Source organism: Cavia porcellus, unplaced genomic scaffold (assembly GCF_034190915.1).
Source record: "Cavia porcellus strain 051 isolate PalLab524CR breed Dunkin Hartley unplaced genomic scaffold, mCavPor4.1 scaffold_16, whole genome shotgun sequence".
Lineage (NCBI taxonomy): Eukaryota > Metazoa > Chordata > Mammalia > Rodentia > Caviidae > Cavia > Cavia porcellus.
In genome coordinates this window covers 34714444-34734545 of record NW_026947499.1, presented here as the reverse complement: position 1 = coordinate 34734545, position 20102 = coordinate 34714444, and the positions used below count along the sequence as shown (strand labels likewise).

At 36.8% G+C, this 20102-nt stretch overlaps 1 protein-coding gene across 4 annotated transcripts in view; it reads right to left on the bottom strand.

Annotated features, from left to right (window-relative positions):
• Cluap1 (clusterin associated protein 1) overlaps positions 1-20102 on the bottom strand; it is a 55567-nt gene that overhangs the window by 17281 nt on the left and 18184 nt on the right. For all 4 annotated transcript variants that reach the window (XM_005007462.4, XM_003477709.5, XM_063226388.1 and 1 more), the window contains 3 exons: positions 15396-15529; positions 12679-12820; positions 10219-10291 (listed from right to left, as the gene is read on the bottom strand). In XM_005007462.4, the coding sequence (XP_005007519.1) occupies positions 10219-10291; positions 12679-12820; positions 15396-15529 (349 nt within the window). The remainder of the gene's footprint in view (positions 1-10218; positions 10292-12678; positions 12821-15395; positions 15530-20102) is intronic.

Here is a 20102-nt window from a genome sequence, read left to right as displayed (position 1 = left end):
GTAACTGAAATAAAGAAGCAGTTCGGGAAAGCTTTAAAGGAATTCAAACTAGAAATAATCTCCCAGGTAAAAGAAGAAATGATAAAAGAAATGAAGGAGATGCTGAACACATCTAAAGAAGATACAGTTAAAAAATTAGAGGAACAAAACAAAAAGATAGAGTCCCTTGATGAACAATATAAAAAACAGAATACATGAAGCAGATTCAAAGAGATATACAGGAAGTCAAAATTCCATTGAAAGTTGTCAAAACTGCCTCAATGAAAGTGAGGATAGAATTTCAGACCTCCAAGACAAGATTGCAGCTAGTGAACAGGAAAAGATCTTTTAAAAATAACAAGGAATCAGGAAATAACAGTTCAACAGCTGAAAGATGATGCAAAGAAAAACAACGTAAGATTGATAGGGATAAATGAAAAAGAAAGGGACAACACAAAGGATGTCAAAAGGATATTTAGAGATGTAATAGCTGAAAATTTCCCAAACATGTGCATGGAAACTGACATCAGGATCAGTGAAGCATACAGAACTCCAAATAGCCATAACCAAAATAAAACTACACCCAGACATATAATGATCACCATCCCAGAAATCCAACATAAGAATAGAGTATTAAAAGCTGTCAGAGAGGGGTTGGGGATTTAGCTCAGCGGCATAAGCGCCTGCCTTGCAAGCAGGCAGTCGTGAGTTCGATCCCTGGTACCGATAAAAAGGAAAAAGACCAAAAAAAAAAAAAAAAAAAAAAAAAGCTGTCAGAGAGAAAAGACAGATCACCTATAAAGGAAAACCTATCAGAACACAGCAGACTTCTCAGCACAAACAATAAAGTCAAGAAGGGCATGGACTGAAGTATTTCAGATCCTAAAGAAAAATGATTTCCAACCTAGACTGATGTACCCTGAAAAACTGTCCTTCAAAATCAATGGAGAAATAAGATACTTCCATGACAAAGAACAGCAGAAGAACTTCATAATCACCAAGCCAACCCTGCAAAGAATACTGAAAGACAGTTTAGATACACTTAGGAAAAAACCACTAAGCAAAGCAGACAAACAGAATGGAAAGATAAAAATGCAACAGCAGAAAGATAACATGTCAACAATAAACCAATGTATAACAGTTATAACCATTACTGTAAATGGTCTCAATTCAACAATTAAACAGACTGGCAGAATGGATCAAGAGACAACATCCAACCATAAGCTGTGTACAAGAAAACCATCTAACCCAAAAGGGTACTCATAGACTGAAAGTCAAAGAATGGAAAACAATACTTCATGCAACAGGAACCCAAAAGAAAGGGGGGGGGGTAGCTATTCTGTTTGCAGACAATGTAAACTTCAAGAATGATCAGAAGAGATAAAGAAGGTCATTACATACTGGTTAGGGGAAAATTTCAAGAGGAAGAGAAAACAACCTTAAATATATATGCACCAAATTCCAGAGCACCCCGTTATACAAAGCAAGTATTAATAGAAATGAAAAATCGAATTAGCAATAACACAATTATAACAGGAGACCTTAACACACCACTGACACCAGGGGAAAGATCAACGAAACACAAAATCAGCAAAGAAATAACAGAACTGAATCACACCTGTGAACAAATAGACTTGATAGACATATACAAAGTGTTACATCCAACAACATCAGAATATACATTCTTCTCAGCAGTACATGAGGCATTCTCTAAAACAGCCCACCGAACATATTTAAATAAATGCAAAAGAGTTGAAGTTATCCCATGCATGTTACTGGATCATAGCACTATGAAACTAGAAATTAATGATAAAAGAAACTGCAAAAATCCCACAAACACATGGAAACTGAATAACACACTCTTGAGCAATCAGTGGGTCACAGGGGAAATTAAAGAGGAAATTAAACAATACCTACAAACGAAATATAAATACAATTTACTGGAATCTGTGGGATGCAATGAAAGCAGTCCTCAGAGGAAAATTTATTGCACTGAGTTCCCATATCAGGAAAACAGAACGAATACAAATAAATAACCTGATGCTACACCTCAAACATCTAGAAAAAGAAGAGCAAGTCAAGCCCAAAGCCAAAAGAAGGGAGGAAATTATAAAAATCAGAGCAGAAATTAATGCAATAGAGACTAAGAAAACAATCCCAAAGAATCAATGAATCAAAGAGTTGGTTCTTTGAAAGAATAAATAAAATTGATAAGTCCCTAGCCAACCTTATTTAAAAAAGGGAAGAAAAAGCTCAAATTCATGCAATAATGAATGAAAACGGTGAAATCACTATAGCCTTTGTAGAAATACAGAAGATCATCAACACCTATTTCAAAAACCTCTACTCTCATAGGTTTGATAACAGAAGAAATAGATAGATTCCTAGAAACATATGAAGTACCAAAGCTAGGTCAAGAAGATGTAAAACTGCTGAATAACCCAATTTCTATTAATGAAATTGAAAATGTAATTACGTTCTTTCCTACAAAGAAGAGCCCAGGCCTAGACGGATTCACTGCGGAATTCTATAAGAAATACAAACATGACTTAATGCCAACACTCCTCAGACTCTTTAATGAAATCAGAAGGGAAGCAATCCTTCCTAAGTCATTCCTGGAAGCAAATATTATTCTAGTACCAAAACCTGCAAAAGACCCAACTAAAAAAGAGAACTACAGGCCAATCTCCCTAATAAACACAGATGCAAAAATCCTCAATAAAATATTGGCAAATAGGATGCAGCAAATCATCAAGAAGATTATATACCATGACCAAGTGGGATTCATCCCAGGCATGCAGGAATAGTTCAACATACGTAAATCAATAAATGTAATTCACCATATCAATAAAGCCAGAAGAATCACATGATCATTTCTATAGATGCAGAAAAAGCTTTTGATAAGGTCCAACATTCATTCATGATAAGAACCTTACAGAAAATTAGAATACATGGTCTTTACCTCAATATGATAAAGGTCATCTATGAGAAACCAACAGCCAGTATCATCCTAAATAGCCAAAAACTGAAGGCCTTTACCTTAAAATCAAGCACAAGACAAAGATGTCCCTTATCACCGCTCCTATTTAATACAGTACTGGAAATACTAGCCAGAGCAATGAGTCAAGAGAGAAAAATAAAAGGGGTAAAGACAGGAGAAGAGGAAGGTAAATTATCATTATTTGTAGATGACATGATACTCTACATAGAAGACCCCTAAAACTCCATTGAAAGACTCCTAGATATAATTAATAAATTCAGCAATGTAGCTGGATACAAAATTAATATTCAAAAATCAATAGCATTCCTATACACTGACACAAAATCACAGAGAGAGAAATAAGAGAAGCCATAACCTTCATACTAGCATCCAAAAAAATGAAATACTTAGGAATTATTCTCACGAAAGAAGTGAAAGATCTATATAGGGAAAATTATAATGCACTTAAAAAAGAAATCAAAGAAGATCTCAGAAAATGGAAAGACATTCCTTGCTCATGGATAGGAAGAATAAATATTGTGAAAATGGCCATTCTCCCAAAACTGTTATACAGATTCAATGCAATCCCAATAAAAATACCATCAACATACCTCATAGATCTAGAGAAATCACTCCTAAAATTCATCTGGAACAAGAAGAGACCTAGAATAGCAAAAACAATTCTAAGCAGCAAAGGCAAGGCAGGAGGCATCACAATCCCTGACTTGAAGTTATACTACAAAGCAACTGTAGTAAAATCAACATGCTACTGGAATAAAAACAGAGCCAAAGATCAATGGAATAGATTAGAAGATACAACCACAACTACAAACACACTCAACCACCTTATCTTTGATAAAGGGGCCAAACATGTTCACTGGAAGAACGACAATCTCTTTAATAAATGGTGTTGGAAAAACTGGCTCTCCATATGCCGAAAACTAAAATTAGGCCATGCCTATCACCATGTACTAAACTAAAATCTAAATGGATCACAGATATGAATATTAAAACAGAAACACTAAATCTATTAGAAGACAAATTGGGTAAAAACATTAAAGACATAGGGGTAGGTAGAGAATTCATGAACAGGAATCAAATCGCACAGGAAATACTTCCCAGAATCAATAACTGGGATCACGTCTTATTAAAAAGTTTCTGCACGTCAAAAGAAGTCTCCAGCATAGTGAAAAGAAAATCCACAAACTGGGAAAAAATCTTAGTGAATTGTCCCTCAGACAAAGGACTTCTGTCTAAAACATATAAAGAATTAAAAAAAAATAGACCCCCAAAATTCAAAGATCCAATCCAAAAATAGGCATCTGAGATGAATACACAGTTCTCAGATGAAAAATACAAATGGCAAATAAATACATGAAAAAATATTCATCATCATTACTCATTAGAGAAATGCAAATTAAAACCACACTGAGATTCCATCTTACTCCTGAAAGTATGGCCAGGGTCAAGAAAACTACCAACAGCAAATGCTGGAGAAGCTGTGGGGAAAAAGGAACTCTCCTGCACTGTTGGTGGGAGTGTAGACTGGCACCCCCATTGTGGAGGTCATTCTGGCGATTTCTCAAAAAGCTGGGATTGGAAGTTCCATTTGTTCCAGCTATTCCACTTCTAGGCATATTCCCAGAAGAATTGAAAGCATTATACCACAGTGATATATGTGCACCCATGTTTATAGCAGCACAATTTGTAAATAGCCAGATCTTGGAAACAACCTAAGTGTCCATCAGCTGAAGAATGGATAAAAAATTGTGGTATTTTTATACAATGGAGTACTACTCAGTTATAAAGAATGATCACATTGAGATATTTATAAATAAACGGACACAGCTTGAGACCATACTCGTAAGTGAAATAAATCAAACTCAGATGCATAAATACCAAATAGTCTCCCTAGTGTAAGAAATGGTAAGAATACATAAAAGTATGTGGTAATCATGATTCCCCATTATATTGCTTTGAAGCCTTATAATGTTTTCATTCATTAATTGGAATGGTTTGATTCTGGGTTGTTTGATTTTATTGTTTGTGAGAGTATGAACAGCTATTTTGAAGAAAACAAGACATTATAATAGCTAGTGCTGATTTAATATCATCTTGTTTTGAAGTCCTACTAAGCTTTTGTTCCTCTGTCTCCATCAGTTTTATCAGGTTGTGTCTTACTGGATTTTATTATATGTGATAGTATAAATACAAGTTTTTATGGACAAGGAGATAATATAGTAACCATTTGTTGGTTTTCTGTTAGTTGGTTCTGAATACCCTGTAATACTTTCATTCTCTTGAATGGTTTTATACTGGTTTATTATGTTTGATACTAAAGTGTATGAAGGTATACTCAAATATTTCAAGGAAAGAAACACATAGCTACTGTAATTTCAGGTTGTCTTTTGGTGAAATACTATGTTGCTTAAATTGTTCTGTTCTGACCTGTTTTGTTATGTCCTCTTCTATCTTAATCTTTTTTTAAAATACAAATAAAAAAAGAAAAAAAGAGTTAGTTTGAAAGATTAAAAAAACAGACAAATCTTTAGCTGATTTTTATGGTTTATGTTCAGATGCCCCACCTCAAGCCTCATACAATCATGGATGTAGCATCTGTGATTGGTTCACTGTCTAGCACTCAGATTGGTGGTATGAGTGCTACACCCGCCCCAGGATGGAGCCAGCTGTTTCATACATGGAGTTTGACAGTTTACAATGTAACAGTCAAAAGAAGGCATGTCTTTTTTCACTAGCTGTTCCTGCCTGGTATTTGCACCACCAATGAATGGTGGCCCCACCATGCCACCCTGCTGCTTGGAGCCAACTGTGTATGGACTAAAACCTCCAAAATTGTAAAACAAAACAAAACAAAACAAAAAAAACCCTTCCCTTTCCTAATTTTGGGTGTCAGGTATTTTGTCTCAACAATGATAAAAAAATAACTAAGACATTGATTTTATCAAAAAAAATAAAGACAAGACTCAAATCCATGCAATAGAAATGAAAAGGGTGAAATCACAACAGATCCTACAGAAACCCAGATTATCAATACCTATTTTGAGAACCTATACTCTAATAAGATGGCAAACTCAGAAGAAAAGGATTCCTAGATATTTATGAATTACCACAGAAATAACCCAATATTAGTCAGTGAAACTGAAGAAGTAATTTAAAAACTATAAGCCAATTTCTTTAATGAACATAGATACAAAAATCTTTAATAAGACACTGGCAAACAATGCAGCAAGCAATCAAGGAGATTACATACCATGACCAAATAGAATTAACTCAAAAAGTTGCAGGGATGGCTCAACACAAGCAAATCAAAAAATAATATATCATAGTAATAGAACAAAAGACAAAAAATATACAATCATATCAATAGGCATAGACAAAGCATTTGATGAAATCCAAAAGCCATTCATGATAAAAACCTGACAGAAAATTGGAATAGGTCTCTATCTCAACCTGATAAAAACTACTGATGACAAACCAATAGCCCATATCATACGAAATGGTCAAAAACTGAAAGCATTCACTCTAAAATCAGGAACAAGACAAGGATGTTCACTATCACTACTCCTATTCAATATAATTCTGGAAACATTAACCAGACAGTTACATAAGCAAAACAAATACAAAGAATATGAGTAAGAAAGAAAGAAGTTAAATTATCATTATTTGTGAGTGACACGATACTCATACATATAAACCCCCAACACTCCACCAAAATATTCCTGCATTTTAGGGCCAGGGATACAGCTCAGCAGCATAAATGCCTGCCTGGCAGGCACAAGGTCCTGAGTTCGATCCTTAGTAACCCCTCCTCCAAAAAAGATTCCTACATTTAATAACCAAATTCAGTAGTGTAGGATACAAAATCAATACTCAAAAATCAGTAGCATTCCTATACACAAACAACAAATGCACTGAGAGAGAAATTAAGGAAACACCACATTTTACAATAGTATCAAGAAAAATGAAATACATAGGAATCAATCTAATGAAGGAAGCAAAAGAACTTCATATTAAAAACTACAGCACTCTGAAAAAGAATATCAAAGGGGATATCATAAAATGGAAAGAAGAGGCGGGGATATAGCCTAGGGGTATAAGTGCCTACCTGGCAAGGGCAAGGTCATGAGTTTGATCCCTGGTACCAAAAAAAAAAAAAGAAGAAAATAGAAAGATATACAATTTTAGGCAGAACCAATATAATGGAGATGGCTATACTTCTAAAACTGTTATACAGACTTAATGTAATCTTGATCAAAATATCAATAGCATAGCTCACAGAATTAGAAAAAACAATCCTAAAATTCACTTGGAACCAGAAGATACCTAGAATAGCAAAAGCAATTCTGAGCAGCAAATGGAAGGCAAGAGGCATCACTAGCCCTGACTTAAAACTATACTACAAAGCTACCCTGATAAAAGCAAGGTACTGGCACAAACAAAACAAAATAGATCCAAGGATCAATGGAACAGAATCAAAGGTGCAGAACAACTTCAAACACACTTAGATACCTTCTGTTTTACAAAGGAGTCAAACATCTTCACTGGATGAAAGCCTCTTTAATAAATGGTGTTTGGAAAATTGGCTTTCCACATGCCAAAGATTAAACCTAGAGCCACATCTCTCATGCACTAAACTAAAACAAAAATGAATCTAAAATCAAAATATTAAAACAAACATTTAACCTGCAGGGATATAGCATAGGTAAAACTTTTGAAGACATAGGTATAGACAAAGACTTTATGAACAAAACCTTGATCACACAGGAAATATCACAAAAAATTAACAACTGGGATCATATCATATTTAAAAGCTTCTGCACAGCTTTACACAGAAACCAACAACAAAGTGAACAGACAACCCACAGACTGGGAAAAATTTTTACCTGCTATTCCTGAAACAAAGGTCTAACATCTAGAATAAATAAACTCGAGAACTTGGGGAAAAACTCAAAAATATCAAACCATGAGCATCTGAAATGAATACACACTTCTCAAATGTGTTGGTTACTTTTCTCTCATTGAGACAAAATACCTGATGCCCAACATTAAGGAAGGAAAGGTTTATTTAGCTCAGGTTATGGAGGTTTCAGTCCATACTTGGCTGGTTCCAAGACAGAATGGCACATGGCAGAGGGCAACAGTTCATGGCACAAGCTGTGTGGGTTCCGGGGAGGGAAAAGCCAGTGTCTCCCGAGAATTGGCAATGCTGGGACTGGGAGAAGCCACTCACCAAGAAATCAACTATCTAGCCTTTCTGTAAGTCACACAAGCCAGGTTCCAGGGAGAAAAAGAGTCAGCACCTCTCACGAGCCTACTGGTGTCAAACGCTGTGTGTGTCTCCCCCCAACCCCGTCCCCATCCAGGCAACCTGGCTGGTTCAGAGCACAGGTTGAGTTGATAGCAACTAAGGTATACAAAGCAACTAAGTACTTGTGTTGTTTGGTTGATTTTGCAGACCTGGGACCAGCACTCTGAGCATCTCTTAGGAGGATAACAATATGCAGTATAGCAAATATGGGAGATTTCCTTCCATCTTGTCATTAAAGTCCAATATTGTTCTCACTGTTTTGGCTTGTTCTAACCAACTGTACTTCTTTATTCTGTTTTGATTGGTTTCATTCTGTTTTGTTTAATAAATTTAGATTTTGCTATATCTGATGGAATGGACAACTACTATGAAGATAACGAGATATACTATGGTAGCTTTTGTTGTTTTCCTAGTATACTGCTTTGAAGTTCTCTACCAATTTTGCTACATTGTTTTGATTAGCTTTGTTCCGTTTTATTTTGTTAGATTTTACTATCTTTAAAATTAAAAATTAAAACAAAACAGTTCATGGCGGCAGAAAACAGCAAAAGCAACAAGAGCACAAAAGAGAGGAAAGAACAGCACAAAAAGAAGGAGAGGAGCAAGCCTCTTCCCCTTCCTTATATTGTATGTAGGCTACCCACTCACACCATGATCCCACCTTTGGACCATGAATTAATCACAAACTCTATAAGCCCACACTCACGACTACACGAGGTTTTAGGGGTACATCTAGACACAAACTATCAGATAATAAAATACAAACAGCAAATAAATACATGAAAAAATGTTTAACATCACTAGTCACTTGAGAAATGCAAATTAAAACAACACTGGGATCCATCTCCAGCAAGAATGACTATTATCAAGAAATCAAGCAATAACAAATGTTGGTGAGCATGTGAGGAAAAAGAAATCCTTTTCCACTGTTGGTGGGAGTGTATAACTAAATGGAACTAGTGGTTCCATTTGACTCAGTTATTTACCTTTTAGGTATCTTCTTGAAAGAATTAAAAGCATTATACCACAGTGACCTACACATATCCATGTTTATAGCAGCACAATTTTATAGCTAAATCTTGGAAACAACTGGGTGGGGCAGTGTTCACCTGTAATCCCAGCACTTGGAAAATTCAGGGAGAAGAATCACCATGAGTTCAAGGTCAGCACAGCCAAGACCCTGTCTCAAAAAAAATTGAACCCCTCAAAAAATCTTGGGAACGGGGGTGGGGATTTAGCTCAGCGGCATAAGCACCTGCCTTGCAAGCAGGCAGTCGTGAGTTTGATTCCCGGTACTGATAAAAAGGAAAAAGACCAAAAAAAAATCTTGGGAACAGCCCAGATGTCCTTCAACAGATGAATGTATAAAGACAGTGTAGTTTTTATATACAATGGAGTACTACATTGCCATGAAGGATAAATTTGAGACACTTTAAAGTAAATAGATGCACCTTGAGAACGTAATTTTAAGTGAAATAAATCAGACATATTTAAATATTGCATTGTTTCTTTTGTGCAAGAAACTCAAAGGGTAAATAAGGACCAAAATGGATGATAAATATTGGAAAATAGGGAAAAAAATATTCAAATGGGTAGGGGAACAAGGGAGAGGAAAAGAGGAAGGGAAAGGAGGGAACAGAGATAAAAATTAAAAAGAAAGGAAAATAACAGACACAAAGTTTTATAAAGGGAGAGAGGAAGAAGACTGAAGGGAGGGGAATGGGATAAAAATGAATTATGATATATTATTACAGGTCTGAATGTAACCAAAGTGTCAAAAGTATACCAATAAAATTAATTTTTTAAAACAATAGATCTCATGTTGTATTTTTATCATAGTAAAAAAATGCTAAAAGAAAATATTTTCAGAACATATATAAACTTGTTGAGGCTAAAAATGCTAGTTGAGAATAAACATCTCCATTCTTACTTCCACTTTTAAGCAGCCGCTTTTCCTCTTCCTTTAGTTTATTCTGCATCAGGCGGAGTGTATTTTCAGCTTCCTGTGGAAGAAAACCAGATTTAGAGGATAGGGATTTGGCAAAGTGGCATAAGCGCCTGCCTTGCAAGCGTGTGGTCGTGAGTTTGATTTCCGGTACCAAAAAAAAAAAAAAAGAAAGAAAACCAGATTCAGGAGAATGACTCTGGCAGATAATGCTATTATTCTTTACCACTGTGTACATAATGCTACAGAACAAGAAAAGATGTAAACTAAAGGTTGTTGCTGAGCAACTCCTGCAAGTATTCCCCAACCCTGGAGCGCTTCTTCTCTGTAGTCTCCCCGCAGCCCAGTGGAGAGGGCCCTAAGAATGATGTACCAGCCCCATACCCTCACTCCTTCCACCACAACCCACTGACTCAGGAAGAATTGAGCGATACAACTAATGTTGGTCTCATTTCCTACACAGGCCACGAAGATCAGATGCACCTAACCACAGGACAGGCACAGGCCTCTTGCTCACAGCAGACAGTTATCACGGTTATCATTTTTCTGTCCTGCACTGCTTGTACCATGCTAATCCTAGCACTGTGGGAGGTTGAGGCAGTAACACTGCAAGCCTGAGCCTCGTCTGCATGATTTAGTGATTTAGTGAACTGTGTCTCAAAAGAGCTGGGGATGCAGCTCAGTGCAAACACCTTGGGTTCAATCCCTAGTGCCACAAAAACAAAAAGAGTTTTAAACTCTAAGCTCTTTTCATTATCCTCAGAATGTACCCGTCTTACTTCTCAATAGCTGCTTCTCTGCCACACAGCAGTAGTGGCCATGATTACTCACTAGGACAACCTGAGTCCATGTAAACGTATAGTTATTCCTAGTTCCCCTTCCTGGACAATAAAATCACTTTACCTAATTCAGAATGCTCAAATGAATGCTCATATTTGTAAGACAGACAGCACACCCTTTATAGCAGAAGTTATCACATGAGAAAGGGAGACTTCAGGTCAATTATTTTAAACAACTCTTCTCAGATTACATACAAATAATCCTAAGAGATTCTAACAGCAATTGGAAAAGTGTTTGCAACTTGCTCCAATTTCCTTTGCTCTGAATTTATCACCTTGTGCTGGGATCAGAAATACTCTGTCCTAAGTGGTTATGAGAAGCCTATAAAACAGCTGACTTTCTCCATCAGACATACTGCCCACAATCAACTAATAAACCGCCATTCCTCTTTATAAAGCAGTCTCCAATGAACTTGTGTGGGCAAGTAGATTAATTAGGGCCTGGAAACAATTCAGGAAACTGATCAAACAAATTTTTAGATTCTGTACTCAAGACCAGCTATCCAATTGTGAGGTCAGTACAAAATACAATATACCTAGAAATTATTACCAATTTTAAGACAGCATTAACAGGGCAAATACAGATCCTTCTAAGTGAAGAGTATTTTATGGCAGTACCATGCTGTTTTTATTGTAGTAGCTTTATAGTATAATTTCAAGTTAGGGATTGTAATATCCCTTGCCTTGCCTTTACTGCCCAGAATTGGCTTTGCTACTCTAGGTCTCTTATGGTTCCAGATGAATTTTACGATTGTTTTCTCTAATTCTGTGAGATATGCTATAGGAATTTTGATTGAGATTGCATGAATCTGTACAACAGTATTGGAAGTATGACCATTTTCACTATACTGGTTCTTCCTCCCCAAGAGCATGGGATATCTCTCCATTCCCTAGTATCCTCTTCAATCTCTTTCTTCAGAGTACTATTGTTTTCAATGTAGAGGTATTTTACATCCTTTTGTTAGATTGATTTCTAGGTATTTCTTTTTTTCTTTTTTTTTTTTTTTTTTTGGATGCCGTTCTGAAAGGTGTTGTCTCCCTGATTTCTCTCTTACTGAGTTTGTTATTCATGTACAGGAAGGCTATTGATTTTTGAGTGTTGACTTTGAAGTTAGCTATGCTACTGAATTTGCTTATTGAATCTACCAGTTTTTCTGGGGGGGGGGTGCCTTCTAAGTAGAGTATCATGTCATCTGTAAATAACAATAGTTCTTTATTCCTTTTATTTCCTTCTCTTGTCTAATTACTCTGGCTAAAGTTTCTAGGACATTGTTAAATAATAGCGGAGACAGTGGACATTGTTGTCTTATTTCTGATTTTAGAGAAAAAGCTTTCAGTTTCTGCCCATTTAGGCAGAGCGTTTTATGGCTGTAGGTCACATATTTGCCCTCTCTGCTCCTAACTGACCAAATCCTGATAATAACATAATATCAAAGGTTTGACAGCTCAGCAGTGCAGGTACTGTTTTGCTGCTGGCAAAACAGTAGAAATAAACAAGCAATCCCAGACTGATTTCTTTCCACAGTATTTACAAACTAGTATGTCACTGAGTACAAAGGAACACACAGAAGGAAAGGCCTGTCAGAAGAGGAGGACAAGCACTTACTTCAAACCTCTCTTGCTCCATTCGGTGATGTTCTTCAAGTTGTTGTTCCAAGTAAGCCAAATTTCGAAACTTTTCTAGATAAATGTCATACTGCTTTTGTAATTCTTCCTCAATCTTCTCATACTCATCCATAAAAGCTGGCCTAAAATGATCAAATGAAATAAAAAGTGAAAAGTTAATCACCAAATAGTAGTTTGAAATCTGTAATTAAGAGTTCCAAAGCTGGGGGCTGGAGGTTTAGCTCAGCGGCATAAGCGCCTGCCTTGGAAGCAGGCAGTCATGAGTTCGATCCCCGGTACCGATAAAAAGGAAAAAGACCAAAAAAAAAGAAAAAAAAAATTGAAGAGTTCCAAAGCTGAGTGTGGTGGCATACACCTGTAATTTCAGCACTTGGGAGGCTGAGGCCGGAAGATCACCTCAAGTTCAAGACCAGGTTAGGCTCCACAGTGAGTCCAAGGTCAGGCTGAATTACATAGTGAGACACTATTTCAAAAAAAAAAAAAAGAGTTCCACATTCTAACGTAGCTTTCTTTGGAAAGTTTTAAATATACAAGCCCTTCACTCTGATAACTGCTTAAAACTAACTCTTCTCTTCTTTTTTCTACTACCCAATGAACGTATTTATTTTTAAGTCATAAATGTGTTCTTTGTGAAACCTGAACTAATCTTTTTTTGGGGTACCAGAAATTGAACTCAGGACCTCGTGCTTTCCAGGCAGGCACTATGCTGCTGAACTATAAACCCGGCCCCATGAATTAATCTTATAAGTATGAAGAATAATGTAAAAATTACTCTTAATTCCACAATCAAGCATATACATTTAATATGTAAGAACACTTTTCTAGACTTTTTTATGCCTACAAACAGATAGGAATATATTTTTAAACAAAAGTTAAAGTATAATCATAAAATAAATTCTATAGTTTTTCCGCTTTAATATATCAGATTTAGCTAGGTATGCTAGTGCACATCTGTAGTCCCAGCACTCTGGGAGGCTGAGAAAGGAGGATTGCCAAGTTTGAGCCCAGCCTGGGCAACCTTGTGATTAAGTGAGATACCTCAAAATGAAAAAAATTTTTAAAGGCCGGTGATGTAACTCAGTGCAAAGGCCTTGGGTTCAATACCTAGTACCATACATAAAAATATATGTGTATGATATGTGCATACATATGTATATATACAAAGTTTCACATGTACATACACAGCTAAAGTAAAAATTTATAACCTGTTAAGTGAGAATAAATTTTTCTTAAAAAGATTTTTCTATTAAAAAGATCTGCAGCTCTAAACCAGAATGAATTTATGCCTTCATGCCAATCCTGTAAGTAAGCTCAATAGACCTAGTGGCTGTGATTTCAGAAGAGGAAGCAGTGCAAAGTCAGCCTTGGGCTGGAGGATGCCTTGTCACTCCTAGAGCACTGCCTGTCTGTGCCATCAAGCACTGCCTCCCCACAGGGGAAAGACAAACCAAAACAACCAAGAAAGGAATGTTTAAAACAAACACAGGAAAGAAAAGGAGAAAAAGAGTGCCAAGAAACTATGATGCACACAGCCAGGCATGGTAGTGCATGCCTGTAATCTTAGCACTTGGGAGGCAGAGGCAGGAGGATCACCATGAGGTCAACCAGGGCTACACAGTGAGACCCTGTCTGAAATTGTAGCCCCCGACACCAAAAAAAAAAAAAAAACTACGAGGTATATACATAAAAAGTTTCATTAACAGAGCCACTGTTACTTGGCCCTGTTTCCTGGACATTTATTTCTAATAAGTAAAAGTCCGAAGAAAGATAAACTGCTAACAGATGAGAAATTATCAAAGTCTAAAATGTCCAAGCACTGTGGATGCTGGTGCATTCGTATAATCCCAGTACTGGGGAGGCTGAGGCAAGAGGATCATCATGAATTTGAGGACAGTCTGAGCTACACAGTGAGTTCAAGGCCAGTCTGAACTACATAGTGAAACTCTATCTCAAAAAACAAAAACAAAAACCAACAATAGCAACAAAAATAAAAATGTCTAAAATCCCCTCAAACCAAGAGATGGGAGTATGTTCTGTTCCCACCAAATTTATAGCACAATCCATATGGTGGATTTACTAACTCTGCCTTGCACCCTGAGAGCAGTAAGAATGTAAAGGCTGCTCAAGAATGAAGCCATTCCCTAGAAACTCTGAAAGCAGTGAAGGTCCTGCATCAAGTGTCCTAGCTGCCAGGACACTTGTGAGGTGAATCTCCTTACACAGGCTTTTCTCAGTGCTTGAAGAGTTAGCATCACTTTGTTAAGGTTTCTATCTAGATTTTCCCCCAAAGCCAAGGCTTCAGAGGCGACTGGATTGTGAGGGTATGCTATGCTCTTCAGTGGCTCAGTCTACCGATGAGTTTATAGCTCAGTGCACAATACGAGGTGGGGCCTGGTCAGAAATGCTGGGTCTGTGAGGATGTGACCTAGAAGGGATAGCTCTTTCTTTACTCTCTGTTTCTCTGAGGTGAGTAGCATTTTCTTTGTCATGCCCTTCTGCCATGCTGTCCTGTTTTGCAGCCATTCAACTATGGCCTGAAATGTGAATCAAAATAAACCTCTCTTCCCTTAAATTGGTAGGTGTCGGATACTGTGTCTCAGCAAGTAAGACATGTACTTACATCTGCTCAGTGTTTATTTGAACTTTTGATGTCACCTTTCTACCACTCTTTCTGTTGTACCTAAGTGTCCAGCTTACCTGACACTCTGCAGTGTCTGGAGTCGCTTCCGATTTCTTTCCAGTTCTAATTTTCGCTTTTCAATTTTGGCTTCTAAGTTAGCTTCATCAGAGGCCACATTACTGAGCAAGTCTTTGGTCTTCTGAACTTGTGACTATGTTTAATAGGAAATAGTGAGACAAAGTGTGAGAACTACTACCCTGACTCTGAAGACAGTAACTTCCCAACTCTTCAGCCATAGTAATATCACAGAAAACATACGAAAAGCAAACAAATATACAAACATTCCCTCCCTCCAAGCAATGATTCACTTAATCAATTCTTTACATGGGGAACAGTACATAGATCAAGAAAAAAAACGTTATTTTCATAAAAAAATGGGTGCTTCTGCCAGGAAAACACATGCAGATAGAAAGAAGAGAGTCTGGATCTGGACAGAGAGTGACCTGGGATCTCTGTGTAGGCTCTTGGTAAGACTATCACTCTGCATTTCTCCTTTGCTGTCACAATCAGGCTTCTCTTCTGTTCATAAATATCTCCTTATGGAACATGAACACAAAAGCACAGCTCTACTCAGCAGAGGACAAACAGAAGCCTGAGCTGCCCTCCGCCTTAAGCTATTGCTCAGTAAGAGAAGGGGTCAGAAACCACTAATGACAGTCATAGCCCACTCCAGCTTCTTCTGACAAGGGGAAGTTTACTTGAAGCAGGTTGAGTGAGAGCAATAGTGCTGTCTTCATGCTCATGTCATCTGGAAAACTGGCCAGGTTAGCACAGAGAGACAGTAAGCTGCACTAGGAATTCGGAATACACACTATTATCACTCCTGTTCAATACAGTTCTGGAAACATTAGCCAGAGCAGTTACACAAGCAATACAAAGAAAAAGAATAAAGATAGGAGAAGAAGAAGTGAAATTATCATTATTTGCAGATGTAATAATACTCTACATATAGGAACCCAAAAACTCCACCAAAGACCTCTACATTTATTTATTTATTTATTGTACTGGGCATCAAACTCATGACCTTGCACTTGCCAGGCAGGTACCTGTGCCACTGAGCTGAATCCCCAGCCCAAGACTTCTAGATTTAATAATCAAATTCAGTGTGTAGCTGGGTACAAAGTTAATTCTCAAAAGTCAATAGCATTCTTCTACACAAACAGTAAATGCACAGAGAGAGGAATTAGGGAAATAATACTTTTCACAATAGCATCAAGAAAAAAAAAAGTAAGTAAGTAAAAGACCTCTATATTGAAAACTACAGTACTCTGAAAAGGAGATCAAAGAGGAGTATCAGGAAATGGAAAGATATCCCTTATTCTTAGGTAGGAAGTACCAAAACAGTGAAAATGGTCAAACTTCCAAAATTGTTTTATAGATTTAGCAAATTCTGTTCAAAATACCAATAGCGTACCTCACAGAATTAAAGAAAACATTCCTACAATTCATTTGAAACCAGAAAAAACCTCGAATAGCAAAAGTAATTCTGGGCAACAAAAGCAAGGCAGAGGGTATCACGATTCCTGATTTGAAATTATACTACAAAACTACTGTGATAAAAACAGAATGGTAGTGGCCAAACCACAGATTCAATAGAATAGATAAGAAGATGCAAAAACAACTCAAAACACACTCAGCCACCTCATCTTTGATAAAGGAGTCAAACCCCTTCACTGAAGGAAAGACAGCCTCTTTAATAAACAGAGCTGGAAAAATTGACTTTCCACATGCTGAAGATTAAAACTAAACCCGTATCTTTCACTATGCTCTAAACTAATGGATCAAAGATCTAAATATTAAAACAGCAATACTAAATCTATTGGAAAATAAAATAGGTAGAACTCTTGAAGACACTGATGTAGGCAAAGACTTTATGAATGAAACTCTGATCACATAGGAAATACCATAAGGATCAATAATTGGGATCTCGTATTATCAAGAAACTTTTTGCATGTCACAAAAAATCACCAACAGAGTAAACAGACAACTCACACTGGGAAAAAATTTTTACCAGCTATTCCTGAAACAAAGGACTAATATCAAGAATATATATAGAGCGCAAAAATGTCAGCTCTCTAAATTTAAAGATCCAATCCAAAAATGGGAGTCTGAGATGAATATACATTTCTTAGATGGAGAAATACAAATGGCAAATATATGAAAAAATGTTTAACACCACTGGTCATTTGAGAGATGCAAATTAAAGCAACATCGGTGAGATTCCATCTCACCCCAGAGAGAATGACTATGCTGGTGGAGCCAGCATTTCTTATTGGTTGATTTCTTGTTAATAGCCTTGCAAGTGCTAGGTTGTGAGTTTGATCCCCAGTACAAAAAACAAAAAAACCCAAATGTTGGTGGAGTTGTGGGGAAAAAGGAATTCTTTTCCACTGTTGGTGTGAGAACTAACCACCACAGAAATCAGTGTGGAGATTCCTCAAAACTCTAAAACTAGAGGTTCCCCTTGACCCAGCCATTTTCCTTCTTGATATGTGCCCAAAAGAATTAAAAGCATACTACAGTGATGTATCCATGTCCATGTTTATAGCAGAACAATTTGTAATAGCTAAATCTTGGAAACAGCCGTAATGCCCATCAACTGATAAATAAAGATGTGCTTTTTTATACAATGGAGGACTACTTGGCCATAAGAAGGATAAACTTGAGACATTTCAAGGTAAATGGATGCATCCTGAGACCATACTCTGAAGTGAAATAAATCAGACACCCATTTGTAAATGCTGTATTATCTGGTGTGAGACACCGAAAGTATATGTAAGCACCAAAATGTGTAATAGATACTATGATATAGGAAGAAAATGTTCAAATGGGAAAGGGAACTATAGGGAAGGATGAAGGGAAACAAGAACAAGCAAGAAAAGGAAAAAATGGGAACAAAACTTTTGTAAATAAGGAGGAAAAGAGGGGTTGAGGGGATGGCAAAGGAATGGGAAAAAAAAGAATCAAGATATGTTCTGTTGGATAAATGGATGCCATATTCATAGGTGAAATAAATCAGACTTGCATATGTAAACATCGTATTCTCTAGTGCAAAAAACCGAATTACTAAGATCCAAATGTACAATAGATATTGTGAAAGTGAAAGGAGAAGAAACTTCTCAAAAGGAAAGAACTAGGATCAAGGAAAGGAAAAAAGAAGAGAAAGAGACTACTAATCTCTGTTAGCTCATCAAAAAGAACGGTTTGCACTTTTAGTGTTTCATTTTTCGTACCTATATCTTGTCATCTGAACAACTACTCTAAAGATAACGATATGTGATATATTAACAATTGTTACTCTATTATTTTGTTTTGAAATTCTGTATTGCTTTTATTCTTTTTTCACTTAAAAAAAAAAAGGTCAAGTCACCAAAGAGGCTTTTAGGAGGAGTTCAAAATCCAAAAAACACAGTTCCCAACCCTAATGTGTTGCAGTTTAAAGTTTGTAAGAAATGGTTAAACTAGGGCTGGGGTTATTGCTCAGAGACCGAGATAAAGTTCAGTGGCACAGCACCTGCCGTGGCAAGTGCAAGGTCCTGAGTTTGATTTCCGGTACAAAAAAAAAAAAGAAAGAAAGAAAGAGAGAAATGGTTAAACTAGGCATGGTGACACACATCTATAATCTCATCACCTTGGGAAACTGAGACAGGAGAACCACAAGTTCAAATTAGCATGAGCAACTTATCAACTTAGCAAGAAAAAATAAAAAGGGCTGGAGATATAGCTCAGAGAAAGCCCTGGATTTAATGCTCAGTACTACACAAAAAGAAAAAAAGAAAAATGGTTAAAGTTAATTCACTGGTACCAATTAAATCTTTGAGTGGCTATTAAAAAATGATATATTCTGCACAGGTACAAATCCTCTATGATGAATGTATGTGATCATTATATAAATCTAAAATGTATCATTAAAAAAAGAAAAGAAAGAAAATTATATTTTCACCAAAAATTTTTTTTTCAATTTAGAAATAGTCACAAACTCACAGAAAAGCTGAAGCATAACACAAAGTACTTTTTCTTGACCTACGTGAGAGTAAATTGCTGACTTGATGTCCTATTACTTCTAATGCATTACTGTTTTTTCCTATCCACAGGGCTTTCTCCTTGCAAGCACAGTACAAACGATTGTGACAAGATGTGAGCACTGGTGCACAACCACCACATGACCGCCAAGCCCATTCTGTTCTTCCCACTTGTCCCAGCAAAGGCCTCCACAGGAGACGAAAGGCACCATAGCACTCAACCAGCAAGTCTTTGGGTTCCTTTAGTCTGGAGGATCTCTGCTTTCCTTGACATTTTTGTTCTCATTTTTTCTTCTTTTGTAAGAAAAAGCCTGGCTATGCAATTCAGTTGAACTCATTATGTAGCCTGGGCCAGTCTCAACCCTGCAGTGATCCTCCTGCCTCAGCCTCCTGAGTGCTGGGATTACAGGCATGTGCTACCATACTCAGCAATGATATTCTCACTTTTGAGGAGGAACAGACTAGTTAGTTCCTGGAATGACCCTAAGTCCAGCTTTGTCTGATTATCAGATTATGCATCTCTGCAGGAACATCACAGAACTGTACCCTACTAGGTGTTAGGATCTCAGCTTGTTTCACTGTAGTGATGTGATGTAGTGGATTAAGGACAGGCTTTTCCATAAGAAATTACTTTTTTTCTTTGTAATTAATACATATTTTGTGGTAAGCTATTCTGACACACTGTTAAAAGCAAAGTGACTT